At 36.4% G+C, this 18,414-nt stretch overlaps 1 protein-coding gene across 5 annotated transcripts in view; it reads left to right on the forward strand.

Annotated features, from left to right (window-relative positions):
* Positions 1-18,414, forward strand: part of WDPCP (WD repeat containing planar cell polarity effector) — a 281,383-nt gene that overhangs the window by 61,289 nt on the left and 201,680 nt on the right. For all 5 annotated transcript variants that reach the window (XM_080686004.1, XM_080686006.1, XM_080686007.1 and 2 more), the window contains exons 3-6: positions 2,353-2,400; positions 3,218-3,268; positions 4,781-4,851; positions 5,130-5,189. In XM_080686004.1, the coding sequence (XP_080542130.1) occupies positions 2,353-2,400; positions 3,218-3,268; positions 4,781-4,851; positions 5,130-5,189 (230 nt within the window). The remainder of the gene's footprint in view (positions 1-2,352; positions 2,401-3,217; positions 3,269-4,780; positions 4,852-5,129; positions 5,190-18,414) is intronic.

An 18,414-nucleotide genomic window follows, 5' to 3' on the forward strand; every position in this document is an offset into this window, starting at 1 on the left:
GGAGGATGCTACAACCAACTGAATCACCTGGCCAGGGTTATATTTTATTTTTTAACATTATTTATAAGCGTTTATTTACCCAGTAATTTAGCAATTGTAAAACAAAAATGTTACAGTGGTATTTTCATTATAGCACTTTAGTAATAAAATACATACAGAAAAATACTCTTAAGGAGAGACAACAAATGTTATTAGTGGCTGTCTCTGAAAAATGGAAAGATAGCACATTGAACTTTTTTTTATTTTTTCCCCTCCAAATTTATCCAATGAACATATGATTAAGAAAACATAATTATGTTGAAGTATACGTTTTAGAAAAATAAAATGAATGCTGTGGCAAAAAAACAAAGATAATAAATAGGAAAGAGAATGTTAGCTATTCAACCTAGGAACTCTAAATTCAACTAATACTAACTCCATGAAAAGCAACAAAAAGGAGGGGAGGAAATTATCAAAGAAATATTTCTAGACTAAGAAAGTGAATTTGTAGATTGAAAGGGCTGATGGACCAGGAGAAAATGAAGGGATTAAGCTATTGATCTCAAAGAAGCATAAAAGCTAGCTATATGAAAGTAAGGGAGCAAGAGAGATGAAAAAAGTAGGCAATTATGATCAGAGAAGAAAATACTTCAGTTTAAGATTCCAGCTAGAGCCCTTGCTGGTGTGGCTCAGTTGGTTGGGTGTTGTCTCATGCACTGAAGGATGCTAGTTCAATTCCTGGTCAGGGCCCATGCCCGGGTTGCGGACTTGATCCTGGTAGGGGGTGTGTAGCAGGCAGCTGATAGATGTTTGGCTCTCACATCAATGTTTCTCTTTCTCCCTTCTCTTCTTCTCTCTCAAAAAAATCAATAAAAATGTATATATATGAAAAGATTCCAACCAGAGTACAATTCTGGTGGCTTTATTAATAATAATAAATATAATTAATAATAATATGTTTTGCTTTATGAACATTTTCTGGAGAATTTCAAAATATCAAACAGTACATTTTCATTAAGATTTAAAATTTCAGAAATGTATGTATATTAAGGCATTAATCACTGAAAGTTAATATCTGTAAGACAAAAATTATATCTATAGGTTATTGAATATATATATATATATATATATATATATATATATATATATATATATATATATCACACTTCTTTTTAAAGAATAGTTACAGTCCTGCCGGTGTGGCTCAGTTGGTTAAGCATTGTCCCATGCACCAGGAGGTCACCAGTTCAATTCCAGGTCAGGGCACATATTTTTTTAAAATCAAGCCATAAGCAATAGGGGAAAAAAGGAAGAAAATATTACTAATACCTTAGGATCCCTACCTAGGACCTTTCCCAATAACGCCTTATTAGATATTTTCAGTCTAGTAGAAATGAATTGCATTCTTTAAAACTATATTCCAAATTAATAGCATAACGAGTAAAATATAGCTTCAGTAAGTATTCATGATTGGCTATTTTGAAAACTATATACAAATATATAGCTGTAATATATTTTTTTGAAGTTTCATCATTCAAATTGAGAAAGTTTGGAGCAGTCAGTCACTAGGGGGCAGCCTGTACTGCTTCCCTTCCACTTCTTTGGAAACAGTTCTGTCCTTGTGTTAGTAGCTAGAATTATTTTGCATGGAAGGAAACAAATGTTATTTCAAAGAAAAATATTTCACTATTCACAGATAGTAAGAAAATGGACAAAGTTATTTTGTTCTTTGGTAATTAAATTGTAAGAACAGATTTCCTTCATTAAATCACTCTCAGCATCTAGGAAAACCTAGCTTTGCTTCTTTTGTAGCCTTGGCAGAACATCCGACTTTGAATGGGTTTGGAAGGTTTTTCTTTAAGTCTAAACAGCTTCAGATAATTTGTCCATACCTGACTCTAATTCTCTCTTTCTTTCGTACAGCTTCCCCACTAAACACCCTACCAGACTTGAGTTAAATAAGAGAAAAGAAAGCAGAATCTAAGAGTTAGAGCATTTTCTTCCCTCCACGGATTTCATTTAGCATTGCTTAGTGGCAGTTCCCTTGGGGTAACACCCTGTGAAAAATATCAGAGGAAGTGTGACAGAGAAAAAAGGTCTTCCTTAATTGCAGTTCTTTACTACTCTTTTCCTCATGCCATTTTAGTTTTGTGTAAATCTTTTCTAATTAGATTGGTAAACTTTCCAGTATCCCTATAATACATGAACCCATGTCTAGATATTTTCAAATTACTTTATTTCTAGTAACGTAAAGAGACCGCTTTTGTCCTTCTCCCGGCCTATACTCACTCCCACCCTGCCAGATAGTCTGGTTGACTTCTTATTCTCCAGAACTTTTTACCATAATCTAATGTTATTTCTTCCCTTCTGTAGACAGAGATATTGGGATATACCAGTATTATGACAAGAAAGATCAACCAGGTAAAGTATCTGCTCTACTCAACTAATTCTTATAAACAAAATATCCTAAACTATATAATACCATTAATAGATTATAGAATTAAGAAAAGTCACTTCAGTTCTTGAGAAAAATGCCGAGGTTGATATCTGTTCTATATAAAATAAAGCAATATTGAGAAAATGCTATAGAAGAACATGAAAATTTTCATTTTACTGCTGATCAGACTGATAACTGGACAGCCTAGTCTCGTTTATTTATCAGTGTCCCAGTAGAGGGCATTGTGAATGCATGGCTCCACTGTGCTGGCCTGCCGGATCCTCACCTGGTATCTGAAATAGGCATTTCTGTGTGAATGATCAATTTTCTTTATCTGATTAATCCTGTTAATCCCAGAAGTTTTTGATGGGCCAAAAGGTCTTTCTAGCTAGAGTTACTTCCTGTTTTGGTCTCTGTTGAAGTGGGTTTGTGTGGGCTTCTTCTGTGCTTAGCTTGGCGTTAATAGGCTGACTTCATGGTTCTGATGACAGACTGAAACAGCTTCTGTTCTGGGCTCGGTTGCAGTTCCCTTCCATATCTGATGAGATTGCAAGCTCAGGATATTGGCCCACCTGTTGTGCTACATAAGCCTTTTCACTGCAAATTTAGGAAATACCTCCGTGAAATAAAAGCTTCTGAATTATGGCATTTTTCAACTGCCTTTTAAAAAGTTGAGCATAATTTATTAATCTCAACCATGTGTGTGATAATACATTATATATGTGCATATAAAAATACAAAGTGTTAAAAAAAAAAGAATTTCTACTTTTTTTTTTCTTCTTTCCAACTCTCCCACCACAGTATCAGCGACAGAGCATGGTAACTTAGAAGCAAAGCAGAAACTGGCAGAATGTAAGCTTATTTTATATATTTTATGGAATAATTATAAAACTGGAATTTTAATATAAGCTTTCTGTATAAGTAGGAAATGTTATATTCCTTCTAAATTTCTTGTAATTATAAATTCTCATTCTTTAGCCATATAAACAAATGAGTAAGAATTGTATTTGTTAGGAATTTCTAATTTAGACCATTGCAATCTCTATCCAGTTTTTATATGTTTATGTAAACTTTCTTAATTAATATTTATATTATTTAATATACTTAAAATAAATGTATTGTGCTTAAATTCTCATAACATTCTATTATTTGTGCTATGCTTAAATCATTGTTTTACCTATTTTAAGAAAATAAGATTTGTAATGACCAGTATTAATTTTATTCTCTCTAGTTTTCTGTTCTAAAATATTTAAATACGTTAATTTAATATCGCTACAATATAGTATGGTTTTAATGGCTTAAATATAATTTACATTTTGTTTGGAATATAGGTGGCTCTGAAAATCTTACTTGTTCTCTTGTTTTAAATGGTCAAGTTGATATTTAATTTTTAAAAATACTCTATTAGGAGCTGTAACAGGTTTTGAAATTTGCACATAATGCTCTGTATATCATAAATTATGTTTTTAAAATAAACTTGCTGAAATAAGACACAGCAGTTCTGTAAAATTTTAATATCTATATACAACATATTATATGTATATTCACACAAAACACATATACATACACACATATGTAGAACTCCTATTTAAAATTATTATGTAGGAGAATTCAAAGATTAATTTACTCTTATGATGAAATAGATATAATTATAATCAATTTAACATTTTGTTAATTTTTTTAAACAAAACTTATTTTTAGTTTGACTTAGGCTAACATTGAGACTCTACTAAATAATTTTATCTTTTAATCAAATGTATTTAAAACACAGCAAAGCTTTATCAATATTGAATTGTGGTGTAGATCTTAAAGAGGATTGTTTTACATAAAAAAGAGCACTATTAGTGCCTAATTTGTTAAAACTTGGATTTGTCTCCATTTTTTCCTTAATCTTAGTATGTGATGCTTTGATGCTTAATTTGAAATGCATTTTTCAGTGTATAATTTTTTTTGCATTTTACTTCTTTACTCACTGTATTTATTTACTCATTAGGAATTTTCAGGTTTGAGAATTTGGAATTTTTTTGGATTGAACATTTAATTATATAAAAGAAAATGTTATTTTTTGTTAAAGAGGGGGTCATTTACCTTTAAGTACTAGGTTCACAGGCCTAGGAAACTTTGCCAGGCATTCTCTGAGCCTTGTTGGTTGTCATCATAAAATTATGATCAGGGAGATTGTTTTGTTGTAAAAATTCTGTTCTTACGACAAAGCCTTTCAAAAGGCTGTCATTCGATGATGGAAATGAAGCCCACTTCCTCTCAATTAAGGAGGTGTTTTATTTTAATCTTCCTTAGGCACACTGCTTAGTAGCATTTCCTTAAGTCATGTTTAACTAACTGTAGTACATGTTTATTTGCCAGCACGAGATTATCCGTGGACTCTCAAAAACAGACGCCCAGAAAAACTTCGAGACTCACTCAAGGAGTTGGAGGTATCTTTCCAAAAGTTTCTAAAATGGCAGCAAACAAATCTGTTTTATAACATCTTTCAACAGCTTTAATTTTCATAAAGGATCAACTCTCCTGGTGATGAGAGCTTTGCTTTTGTCCAGTGAGGAGTTTCAAAACAGTTGCATCTTTGTATGGCATGCTGATCTTTTTTTTTTCTTTCTTTCTTTCTTTTTTTTTTTTGGTTTGCAAATCAGAGGCACTTTAACTGATAATGACAATGTTTATAGCCAACTGCACTCTCTTCTTCTCTTTCCTTCAGGAGCTGATGCAAAACAGTCAGTGTGTGCTGAGCAAATGGAAGAACAAATATGTCTGTCAGGTAAAATGGTTTGACGTGCGTTTGCAGTATTTAACCAATGGAGCTGAAAACTATGCAGCAATTGGTATTCTTGTGTTATGATAGGTAATTGACAAAAACTTTTTAAGAGTGGATATTTCATAGTTTGAATTCTAGTCATTCTAGAACTAACTTGAAACCGATTGACACAGGCCACCAGGCTACCTCATTAATCAGTGTAGTTGTACTGCACACTATAGGCACTACTAAAAATCTTTTCAGTGGTATTTTTTGTTTGAATTGTCTGACTGTTGTATTAAATATTTACTGGCATAAATGTAATCATATTTTTGAATGAAGTAGACTATAGGACAAAAGGTGTTTTGGCATACCACCCTGTAAACATTTGTGAGTGCCATGCTTATGGAAATCAACAGACTAGAGTTAGACCTAATATAATAAGACATTTGCTCTTATTTTTTTTTTTTTTGAAGCTTCTAAGCTGTTCTGTTTAATATGGTAGCCACTAGTCACCTCTGGCTATTTAAATATAAATTTAAATTAAATTAAAAATTCAGTTCCTCAGTTGTACTACCCACATTTTAAGTGTTCAGTAGACAATATCTATACAGTACGTTTCTACCAAAGAAACTTTTATTGAACAGCACTATTAAGATCTAGACAAGGAGTTACATGTTGAATAAGTCTAGATTCAGGACATCATCATCATAATTAGTGTTCATTAATCACAAAATAATGGACAAATGCCTCAGCCTTGCTGATAGGCTTAAAAATACTATTTGCTTAGAAATATTTTACTTGCTTATGATAAAAAGAATCATTAGTCATATTCTACTCATACATATATTTGAAGGTACATCAGTTCTAATAATTATAACTGTTTTATGGAATTGAATATTCTGTATCAATTTAAATTCTTATTTGTTTACAGTTTGACTTATTTTAAGTCTACTGTTATCTGAAGTTCAGGCTCATGGCTCTATCTATAAATCTACAACATTGAATTTGTACTAATTAGGAACATAATCTTAATCTACTACTCGAATATAGACTATCATTTTAGTGGACTTTAGTTTTCCTCATTTTTTTGTTTAAACTCATCAACTTTACTCATGAGGGTAACTATTTAGTTACCTCCTCAACTGTCATAAATTATTATTTTCCAGAGACTGTTTAATAAGGCTGAATTAATATTTTTAGAACCATAATACTTCTTAAATTCAATTTAGGATACTATTCAAAAGAATGGGATTATTTAAAAATTCATAATTTGTTTTCATAAAAGTTTTAATCAGACTTTAAAACTTGAATATAAAATATGCTCCAGAAAGTTTTAAAGTTAGTACAACTCAAATTGTACTTCTCAATGCCATTACTCACCTTAAAAGCAAGCATAAAATTATTTGACTGGAGGGCATGCCTACCACCTATAGTATGAGGTGTGTCTCATGGCCTCCACCCTTACCATTGCACAGGGTAAGTTGGAACATGTCAGGTATCTTAAAATATGCAGTGGAGCATCCCAATAGGCAATCCTTTTAAAATAGGTTTTATTGCATTTTAATTTAATAAGCATAGTGAATTAATTCAACTCAAAAAAGGAATTTGCATGATAAATATATACAAAATTGCTTTTGTAATTTACAGCCACTTGAAGAACTATTTTCTTATGCTGTTATACCAATGAGTCTACTTTTTTAAAATCCTCATGGGAGTATTTGTTTTTTGATTTTAGAGAGAGAGGTGGGGAGAGGGAAACATAGACGTGAGAGAGAAACAGTGATCAGCAATTGGTTGCCTCTGGTATTTGCCCCCACCAGGGATTAATCCACAACCTAGGTATGTGCCCTGACCAGGAATCGAACTCCCAACCTTTTGGTGTAAGGGAAGACAATCTAACCAACTGAGCCACCGGACCAAGGTGGAACTTACCTTTTTTTTTATATTTTGTGCTTTATTTTTATGATTGATAAGATATTCCTAAAATAGATCTTTTACAACCAGCACACTCTTGATGTGATATATTTTAACAAGATAACTTTACCTCCACTCTGCCCACAACTCTGGGTTAGTCCCCACATCTTTAGGGCCTTTGAAAGACCTCTTAACATGATCCATCCACTTTCTTAGTTTCTAGACAGGACTGTTAGCTATGTCTTCTAAAAATATGTCTGTGTATTATCCTAAAGATCTTTCATATTACAGTAAATTAAAAATTTGGTGGTGCAAGCTAAATGTTTAAAAGGATTCCCTTAAGCCTTTCTTAGTTGCAAAGTAAATAAATCATCACCATAAGCTCTCTTAGGATCCCTCTTCTGTGCATCAGGTAAATCTTTATTCATCCTTGCCCTCCATGGCAAATTTAGGATTTATGGAATTTATCTTGTTGTCTTCTTCCTTATTTCTCTAAAAAGTCACGTTGTTTAGAAATCAGCAAGGCAACTACAACAACTTAAAGGATTTCAGAAGATGCAGTCAGTGCTTGGATTTTCCCTTGGTTGAACAATGAGATTTTATAGGTTGTCATCATTATCAGAGCTTAGTTCATGTTGTTGATCCAGTTACATATAAATTATATCATCTTACCTAATAATAGACAAACATGTAAATTGACTGTACCTCCGCTACACCCACCAGCCAATCAGAGGGAATATGCAAATTAGAAGGACAAAGATGGCAGCTGCCCAGCTGCTCCATGCGGGGAGTGGCTTGGCGGGGCAGGATGCCTGATATGAGAGGGAGGGTGGGGGCAAAGGGATCTACAGGAGCGACACTCCGGCTGCAGCGAAGATGAAGACTGCAGACTCCAGCCTGAATCTTCAGCGAAGACGAAGAAGGCAGACTCTGACCGGAGTCTGCAGCAAAGGTGGCAGACTCCGGCCTGAGCGAAGGCCTGGGTCCTGGGTGCCAGAGGAAAACTAGTGCTGGAAGCCAAGGGAAGGAAGGCCTATTGCATGAATCTCTTCGTGCAACAGGCTTCTAGTTTTAAAAATAATTCTTTCCACTTACAAATTCATAATTTATAAATCAGTATGTTCTGAATGAAAATTGCCTTTTGAAGTTGGTTTTCCAGACTATGCCTATTCCTAGTTTAAAATGCCATAAAAGTGTGAGGTGTAATTCAGAGTTTAGTTTTACTGGGTATCAAATATGTTTCCCATTCTTTTTCAGTCTCCCAGAATGATTTCATTATGAGAAAGTGTTGAATAATTTCCTGCTCTGAATTTCTAAAATCATTTAACAAACTATTCTTAGGTAATAAAAGTTTTAGCATTAAGACACTGTTAAATTTATACCACGATGGAGAAGAGTATAGGAATTGAGACCAGAGGAAATGAGAGACTAGTTATATAAGGCCTTGTAGGCCTCCAAAAGGACTTTGCTTAAAGTCTGAGTGTGATGAGAAACCCTTGAAGATTTTTGAGTGGAAGAGGAACTTGATCTGATTTACTTTTTAATTGGATCGATCTGGCTATTGTGATGGAAACAGATTGAAGGGAACAAAGATCAAATTGGAAGTAAGTTAAAAGGCTGTTTCCATAGTTCAGGTGAGTCATAATGGTGGTTTTGACTTACGGTAGTGGTTAACTGGTGAGAAGTGGCCAAATTCTGAGTATAATTTAAATTTTGAGCCATCAGAATTTGTTGATGGATCAAATGTGGAGTATAGAAGAAATTTCTGAGCAATAGATTTGCCATTCACTGTAAAGGGGGAGATTGAGAACAATTTTGAGGAAACATCAGGAGCTTAGTTTTGGACATCAATGTTTGAAATGCCCATTAGATATTCAGGTGGAGAAATCAAATAGACAGTTGGTTATAGGAATCTGTAGTTCAGAGAAAGGTCTGAGCTAGAGAGATAACTTTTTGAGGAAACCCCACAGATGGTATTAAAGCCAAGAGGTTGCTGAAGATCACCTAGGGAGGAGGCTGAAGGGCTGATCCCTGGGGTCCTCCAGCATTTGGGGATTGGCGAGATGGAGAAAGGAGATAAGAAGTACTAGCCAAGAGGTAGACCACACTGAAGGCAGTATGGTGTCCAGGAAATTAAAATCCAAGAAGAAAAGCAGGTATAACTGGTATGTAAGATACCAGTAACAGGATGTCTGAGATTGACCATTGGATGGAGCAAACATGCCAAACTTGCGGCTAGCGGGCCACATGCCCCGTCGGCCACGAGTTTGACATGCTTGGGATAGAGTAACACAGGTCATGGGTGACCTGGATATGAGCAGTTTCAGTAGATGGTGTGGGCAGAAGCCTGATTGGAATGCATTTTAAGAGATAATGGGAGGAAAGAAATTAGAGGTTTGCAACATAAAGGGTTATGTTATAAAGGAAAATAAAGAAATAGGCAGGAGTGGTGGGGTCAAAAAAGGTTAATTTTCTTATTTTTCTGGGATAAATAACATCTATTTCTGTTGGTTTGCTAATGGGAGTGATCCAGTGGGGGAAAATTCGATGCAGGAAAGGGGATAATTGCTGGAATAATGTTAATGAAAAGCCACTTAATAAAGGAGAAGGGAATGGACAGTAGGTGCCTGGAACCTGATGATAGATAGTGTGGAGATTTCTTATCAGCCATGGACTGCCTAACTCCAGATTTCTTGTTCTCTTAGGAAAAACAAGCTCCCATTCAGTTAAGTAATGATTTTTTTAGGTTTATGTTACATGCACCTGAATGCAGTTCTAAGTGACACAACATATTTAGAAACTAGAGGCCTGGTGCATGAAATTTGTATACTGGGGGCGGGGTGTCCCTCAGCCCAGCCTGCACCCTCTGCAATCTGGGACCCCTTGGGGGATGTCCAACTGCCGGTTTAGGTCCACAGGGTCGGGCCTTAACTGGCAGTCAGACATCCCTCTCACAATCCAGGACTGCTGGCTCCTAACCACTCGCCTGTCTGCCTACCTGATCGCCCCCTAACCGCTCCCCTGCCAGCATGATTGACACCTAACTGCTCCTCTGCCAGCCCCATCACTCCCAACTGCCCTCCCCTGCAGGCCTGGTCACCCCCAACTGCCCTCCCCTACAGGCCTGGTCACCCCCAACTGCCCTCCCCTGCTGGCCCAATCACCCCCAACTGCCCTCTTATGCAGGCCTGGTCACCCCCAACTGCCCTCCCCTGCCAACCATCTTTGTGACAATGTGGGGGTGGCCATCTTGTGACAACATGAGGGCGGCCATCTTGTGACAATGCAGGGGGGCGGCCATCTTGTGACATGAGGGCGTGAGGGTCAATTTGCATATTACCTCTTTATTTTATAGGATGTGGCAGTAGAATCAGAAGAAACTACTAAGAGTTGAAAATGCTTACATTTAAAAGTGGTATGAGATGTTGTGATGGGATAAGGCAGTACACGGCTGTTTTAATTTCAAGTATTCTTTGACATTTTAGCAATTTATATATATATTTCTTTAGTTGAAATATTTTAAAACATGCCCAGAGTGCTTCTGAGAAACAGAGGTCAAGATGGTACTAGGAATGCAAGGGACCTAAGGGGGAGATGTGAAAGATAAAGGGGAAGGGAGCAGGAGTGGGTGGGGAGAGCGGTTTGACTGTGATGCAGGTCTGACCCTGTGAAAGGAGAAGGAAGAAAGGCTTGGCTATAAAGAGCCTCAAACGGCAGTATGGTGCTGAGAAAGTTTCAGCCAGGCCAAATGGGGAGTACCTGAGCCAAATTTGCTCTTCAGAGGAGTTTCCTATTGGACTAGTACCCACTGTACTCAGTCATTGGCTAGTAGCCTCCCTGGGGAAAGTGTGGCCTTTGCCAGTCAGCTATTTTCCCAGCTTCCATTCTTCCTGAAGGAATTCTGGTACATGTCCATGCCCAGCATACCCACAAAAATTTACACTAAAAGTAAGAATGTATGTCTGTGTGTTTGTACACACATAACACTGTACCAAGTAATCTTCATGTTCAGCTAGGAGGTTTAATATCATGTCCTGATAATTATTCTTTTTTAGGCAAAAAATTCGTGCCTTTCAAGGAAAAATAGAGTTCACATTGTATCTTGACTACCTCAATCCAAAGTTTGATGATCTATGATAATCCATTCATGCATTGATTGATTACTCTTAAAAATACAGCAAGAAATGAACCCAGTTTTGAAACATGGTTATGACATAAAGAAAACGTTAATCTTCTTTATAATTATGTCTTTTTGTCATCAATCAAAATTTCCTTCCTATTTTCATAAATGGTTTTTTCTCCTCTTTTATAAATTGTTTTTATTTTAAAACATTTCTTTAAAGAAACTCATAATTTCCTGCCTCTGCCCTTGGCATTTGTGCCTGCTAATGTTTTGGAAACTTCAAGGTATTTTGCCCCAAAGGAAACCAATATAGAACTATGAGTTTTCCTCATATATTCAGTTATAGTTAATAGTAAATATGTAGAAAGCTAAATGAGTTCAAATCTGAATAATCTAGTTCTTTTATTTTGATTTTGATATATATTTTACAAAATAGAAACAAACACATACCAAGCACTTACCTGTTTTTTAAAGGGAAAGTAAAATTGCTTTCATAACTAGCTAATGAGAAGAATTTTTAAAAAAATTTTTATTATAGGGAGAAAGAGAGAGAAACATCGATGTGAGAGAGAAACATCAGTTGTCTCTCGCATGTGCCCCGACTGGGGATTAAACCCGAAACCTGGGTGTGCATCATGACTGGACAAACCTCAACCTTTTGGTATACAGGACAATGCTCCAACCAACTGAGCCATACTGGCCAGAGCTAATGAGAAAACTTTTAATGTATTATATTTAAATACCTATACAAAAATTTTACACAAAAACTTAAAACATGACTTACTTTAAATTTAGAACTTTCTATTAGAGGCACAATTTGGAATGAGCCAGCTAGAAATGTATAAACTAAAATAATCTAAGATTGGGTGTGAGAACTCATCAACTTTACATTACTGATATTTGAGAATATTATGTTATACATATATATGCCAATGTAGCCGATAAAGAAAACACATCAAGTGCTTTTGCCAAATTGTAATTTATACCCTAAAGTTAAAAAAATACAACAACTATTAGGTTAGCAGATATGCTACTTAAGTAACTATGAAATGAAAAGCAGCTATAACTGTGCTTCTCATAAAATAGTGTTGTATATAAAATATTCACAGTGGCTTCTCAAAGTGAAGTACCTATCATTTGGTAGTCTCCTTGGGCTTAGGTAGAATCCTAGGTTAAATTGTGAGATCCCAGTACACTGTGTGCCAAGCATATAAATTTCCACTATATCTGTGTCCATCATCCTGCCATGGTAGGGCAACAGTCCCTACTCACATCTAAGGCCAAGGATTCCATCTAGACCAGGGGTGGGCAAACTTTTTGACTCGAGGGCCACAATGGGTTCTTAAACTGGACCGGAGGGCCGGAACAAAAGCATGGATGGAGTGTTTGTGTGAACTAATATAAATTCAAAGTAAACATCATTACATAAAAGGGTACGGTCTTTTTTTTTTATTTCAATAGTTTTATTCATTTCAAACATTTTAACAAGAAGAATGTAAACACTAATTGTTATAATTTGAAACTTCAAAAAATGGAGGAATCATAGCACAATAACATACCTTATATTGAAGATGGCAAAGGCAAAATAAAATTGCCTAACAAAGGAAAGGTACAAAAGCCTTTCAAATTAAACTTAAATATAATAAAATAATTTAAAACTAAAACAAATAGAAAAGAACAAAATGTGTAAACAGTAAATTAAACATTTTCTTTAGTGCAGCTTCCAAATTATGCCTGGGACGTAGATGTAGATGGCAATGTAGACTGGGTTGAAAGGTTTTTGGTCTTTAAAACATCAACTTCAGTGGGAACAGTGTTGTTGGTCTCCTTTTTAGCTAATGCTCTGATACTGTGCTCTCCAGGGGCGTGTCTCCCTACATCACCACGATAGCGTGTCTACGCATTCCCAGGGTGATGTCGGGGGACGCGTCCGCGGGCATTACAAGGAGCCTCTGGAAGATTGAGAGGTTGTTCCTTCTACTGAATGGGCGGTTATAAATCCGCCCACTCAGAAGAAGGAGCTGCGGCTGTGTTTCCCGACGTTGCCATGTTAGCACTGCTGCTGGTGAAGGAGTGGAGAGGAGAGCAAGAGAACCCTCCGCTCTTTCGGCTCCGCGGGCCGGATAGAACAGCCGAATGGGCCGGATCCGGCCCGCGGGCCGTAGTTTGCCCACAGCTGATCTAGACCCACAGTTCTCAAACTGTGCACTGAGGCACCCTGAGGATTGCAGTGAATTCACCGGAGTCTTGCAGGATAGTTAAAAAATTTTGGAAAACACAAGACTTCTGTTGGGCACTATACAGATAAGTGGCTCCAAGTTAGTGCAGAGTTTCACATTAATGACACTGCATTCCTTCCAAGGGTGTCATATGGATTTTTAGGGCTTGCTGTAATAAAAAGCAAGTACCACTCAACAATTAAGTTAGAACAGGAACAAGGGTGAGGTTGTCCAATCTGATTCCAAGGTTGGAGAAGTTGTGTAGTGCCCAACTTCATTAATGCATGGAACTTATTAGTATTGTGGTTATTTTGGAATTAAATCAGAATTCTTTTTTTTTTTTTTTTCAGTTTCTGTTACATTCTCAAATGGCTACCAAGTTGTTGGGACATAATGATTAAGTTGAGTCTGTTTATTAAATGGGACGGCAGGTATTTCTTTTGGCCAAAAGGCACCATAAAATTACTGAGATGCAAAGGGTGCTATGGACTGAGAAAGTATGGGAACCTCTGGTCTAAACTTTGGACCCCATTGCCTCTGGCCTTCTCAGGACCCTACATGATGGTCACTTCTCTTATGCATAGCATAGGGGTGGAAAGCGCAAATTATTTCTTCTTGGTATCACTTTTGGCTTTACTAACTGTGTGACTTCAGGGAAGTTACTTCACCTATTCATGCCAGAGTGATTAACTATAAAATGAAGATAAACTCATAGGTTTATTATAAGAATTAAGTTAATATATGTAAAATGCTTAAAACTTTCTGTCATAGATACTTGCTTTTTAAATAAATAAATTTAAACTTTCTGTCAACTGGATCTTCCCAATCAGTCTAAATTTTTTTTAATTAAACATTTTTATTGTGGTTAAAACATAATATAAAATTTATCACATTAACCATTGTTAAGTGTACAGTTGAGTAGTGTTAAGTATATTTATGTTATTGTGAAAGAGATCTCTAGAACTTTTTCATCTTGCACACTGAAAACTCTATACCTCTTAAATACAGCTTCCCTTTTCCCTCCCCCAGCCTGTCAACTACCCTCTACTCTCTGCTTCTATGAGTTTGATTATTTTAGATACCTCCTTTAAGTAGAATCATGCAGTGTTTGCCTTTCTGTGACTGGCTTATTTCATTCAACCTAATGTGCTACTGGTCTATCTATATTGCAACATGTGACAAGATTTTCTTTAAAAAAAAAATAATACAATTGCATTCTATGTATATACCACATTTTGTTTATCTGTTTGTGAATAATGCTGCTATGGACATGGGTTTGCATGTATTTCTTTGAGACGCTTGTTTGAATTTTTTGGCTATCCCATATAATAAAAGGGTAATATGCAAATCGACCAAACAGCAGAACGACCGGTCGCTATGATACACACTGACCACCAGGGGGCAGACATTCAATGTAGGAGCTGCCCCCTTGTGGTCAGTGCATTCCCACAGGGAGAGCGCCACTCAGCCAGAAGGCGGGCTGATGGCTGGTGAGCGCAGTGGCGGTTGCGGCCTCTCCTGCCTCCACGGCATTTGGACATCCCTCAAGGGCGCAGGTTGTGGTGAGGGACCTCCTCCCCCTCCAGTGCATTAATTTTCGTGCACCAGGCCTCTAGTATACTCCTAAGTGGGATTGCCGAATTAGATGATAGCTCTATTGTCAATCTTTTGTGGAACTTCCATACTGTTTTCCGTAGAGGTCACATCATTTTACTGTTCCATCAACAGTGCACAATGGTTTCACTTTTTCCCCATCCTAACACTTGTTTTTGTTTGGGGTGTTTTTTGTGTGTGTGTGTTTTTTTTTTATAGTAGCTATACTAATGGGTGTAAGGTGATATCTTGTTGTTTTGATTTGCATTTCTCTATTGATTAGTGATGTTGAGCATTTTTTTCATATGCTTGTTGGCCATTGAAATGTCTATTAAAGTTTGTTGCACATATTTTAATTGGGGTATTTTATTTTTTGTTGTTGAGTAATAGGACCTTTAAAAATATATTCTGGCTATTAGCCCTTTGTCAGATATGTGATTTGCACATATTTTCTTCCACTCTGTAGGTTGCCTTTTCATTCTGTTGATTTTGTCCTTTAGTACACAAAAGTTTTAAAGTTTGATAGAATCCTATTTGTCTACTTTTGCTTTTGTGGTCTATGCTTTTGGTGTCATATCCAAGAAATTGTCAAATCCAGTGTCATGAAACTTTTCCCTATAGTTTCTTTAAGGAGTTTTGTAGTTTGGGGTCTTTAATCCATTTTGAGTTAATTTTTGTGTATAGTATGAGATAAAAGCCAATCTTTATTTTTTTTCATGTGGCTATTCAGTTTTTCCAGCATCACTTGTTGAAGAGACTCTCCTTTTCTTATTGAGTGGTCTTGATATTCTTGTGGTAGATCATTTGACCATACGTGTGAGGGTTTATTTATGGGCTCTCTCTATTCTAATGCACTGGTCTGTAGGTCTGTCTTTATGCCAGTGTCAACTGTTTTGATTAGTGTGGCTTTATAATAATATGTTTTGATACCGGGAAGTGTGAGTCCTAACTTGCTTCTTTTTCAAAATTGTTTTGACTATTTCGGTCCCTTGAGATCCCCATTCAACTTTTAAATAAGCTCAAGTCTTTTCTGTTTAAATAAATCACAACTCTTATTTATCTCAGGTACCACTATGTCTTATTCCTTTCCTTCATAATCAAATTTCTTCAAAAAATTATCACTATTTGGATTCTCCATTTCCTTATTGCTTACTCAGCATTCAATCAACTTCAATTGTGCTTTTCTCCTGAATATTACAGAAGAAAAACTTTCTACTAAGTTTGCAAAACAAAAAGTCACCCCAAAAAACACCTGCAAAACAAACCACCCCCCCACCCACACACACTCCGTATTCCTAAACCCAATAGAATTTTTAAAAACAGGATAATCTTAAATACGAGGGAGAATTTAACACTACTGACCACTCCATTGTTCTTGAAATACTTTTTCTGTTAGTTCCCATGACACTGCTCTTCTAATATTTTTCTACCTCTCTGGCATTCTTCTCTGTCTCCTTTTCAGGCCCATGTTTCTTCCCTCTGTCCTTGAATGTTAGAATTTCTCAAGGTCCAATTCTAAGCCCTCTTCTCTTCCCTCTGAACTGGTAGGTTATCAGATTTATATCCAGAGCTTTAGTGGCTTCTCTCTAGAGCTCAGACCTCTAGCCCAATGCCCCAAATCCATAAATCCAGCTGCCTACTGGATGTCTCCCCTTGGGCACCTTAAAAAATATTTCAAACACACAGTATCTTTAAAGTGGAATTCAGAGTCCCCTACCTGTTTCTCTTCCACCATTCTAATCTCAGTGAATGGCCTTACCTTTCATCTACTTATGGAAACCAGAAACCAGGAAGTCATCTGTTTATCCTTGAAATCATTCTGTTCTTCACCCAACATGCCACGTGCCCCCACGCACTTCCAACTAATCTCTGATTCTTGTTCATTTAATCTTCTAAATCTTTCACATCTGCCATAGGCTCCCCCTCTCTTGGCTCATCACCTTAGTCAGAGCCACCTCACCTCTCTCTTCTAGACTACTTCAACACTTCTGACTCTTCTACCTGCTTCCATTTTTGCTCCCTATCAGTCTGTCCTCCACACTGTAGCCATAATGGTTATTTTAAAAAACGAATCTGCTCTAAACCCTTCTACAGCTCTGGAGAATAGATAAGAAACTGTGATTAACTAGGACAGAGTAGGAAGCATAGGTGGGAGGGGTACAGGAATAGGAATAAGACGTTTAATTGTATGCCTCTATATTGTCTTCTTCTGGAACTTTATGTGAGTGTATTATCTTTTCCAAAAATCAAATCATTAAATTGAATTTTTAAAATGATAGCATCGCACTATTCTTAAAATAAAGGCCAAGCTGAACTGGCCCCAATATATTTACCTTTTTAACTTCATTTCTTAGTATACCCTCTTTCAATCTCAGTTCCCTAGCCGTACCAGGCTCTGTCGCTCGTCATGCTTTCTCTTGCTTCAGGGGTTTTGCACGAATTGTTCCTGGCTCTGCCTAAAATGCCCTTTAGTCTCCTTTCACTGAGGTAACAGTCTTATCCTTAGATCTCAGTCCATCAATTACCACTTCTTAAGGGAAGCTTTCCCTGACAAACTCGATCTCTATTATTTGCTATTACAACACTGTGTACTTTTTGGCACTCACTGCAGTTCCAGTTTAATATTAATTGTGTGACTTTTTAATTACTATATACCTCATCAATTTGACTGAAAGTTCCAGGAGGGCAGGGACTGTGCCTGGTTCTGTTAAAGACAAAATGATAAACTATTTGGGAGAAGTTGTAATGCTCACTGCTCAATATTTTGTGATAGTTTTTTGTTTTTAAAGATTTTTGTGGTTTTATGTGCCTAACTCAACAAAAAGCAGTAGTAACAATTTAACAATACTTATCCTAAGAAATCCCTGCTATCCTTAAGCCCATCATAATACGCTGTGTTGATGAAGTAGGAAGGTATCCATAGCATATTGAGGGTGTGTGTGTGTTTGTGTGTGTGTTTAAATTAACTGAGGGAATAGTCTTCCAGAGGAGGCTCTTATATACAGTGTCCAAGCCTGTTTGTTTTTTTGTTTTTTTAACATCATCAAAGATTAGTACCTCATGGACTATGCTTTGGAAATGCTACATTAGTATATACTATAGGGCAGCTTTTGAGTATGGTTCTGTAAAAGAGAATAGAAAAGGAAGTAAATTAAAAATGGTAAATCTGACAAAAATCGAAGAGAATCAGAATTTTTCTGGTGAATTTGAAGTCTTTGGGTAAAGGTGAGCAATTAAAAATAGCCATCTCAAAACAAAGGAACTGAAAAAAAAAAAAGATTTAGTGGTGATCTTTATTCCCACTTTTAATGTTTTAAAATGTAAAAAAATGAGCCCAGCCGATGTAGCTCAGCGGTTAAGCGTCGACCCAGGAACCAAGAGGTCACCGGTTCGATTC

This window comes from Plecotus auritus (assembly GCF_963455305.1).
Source record: "Plecotus auritus genome assembly, chromosome: 8".
Lineage (NCBI taxonomy): Eukaryota > Metazoa > Chordata > Mammalia > Chiroptera > Vespertilionidae > Plecotus > Plecotus auritus.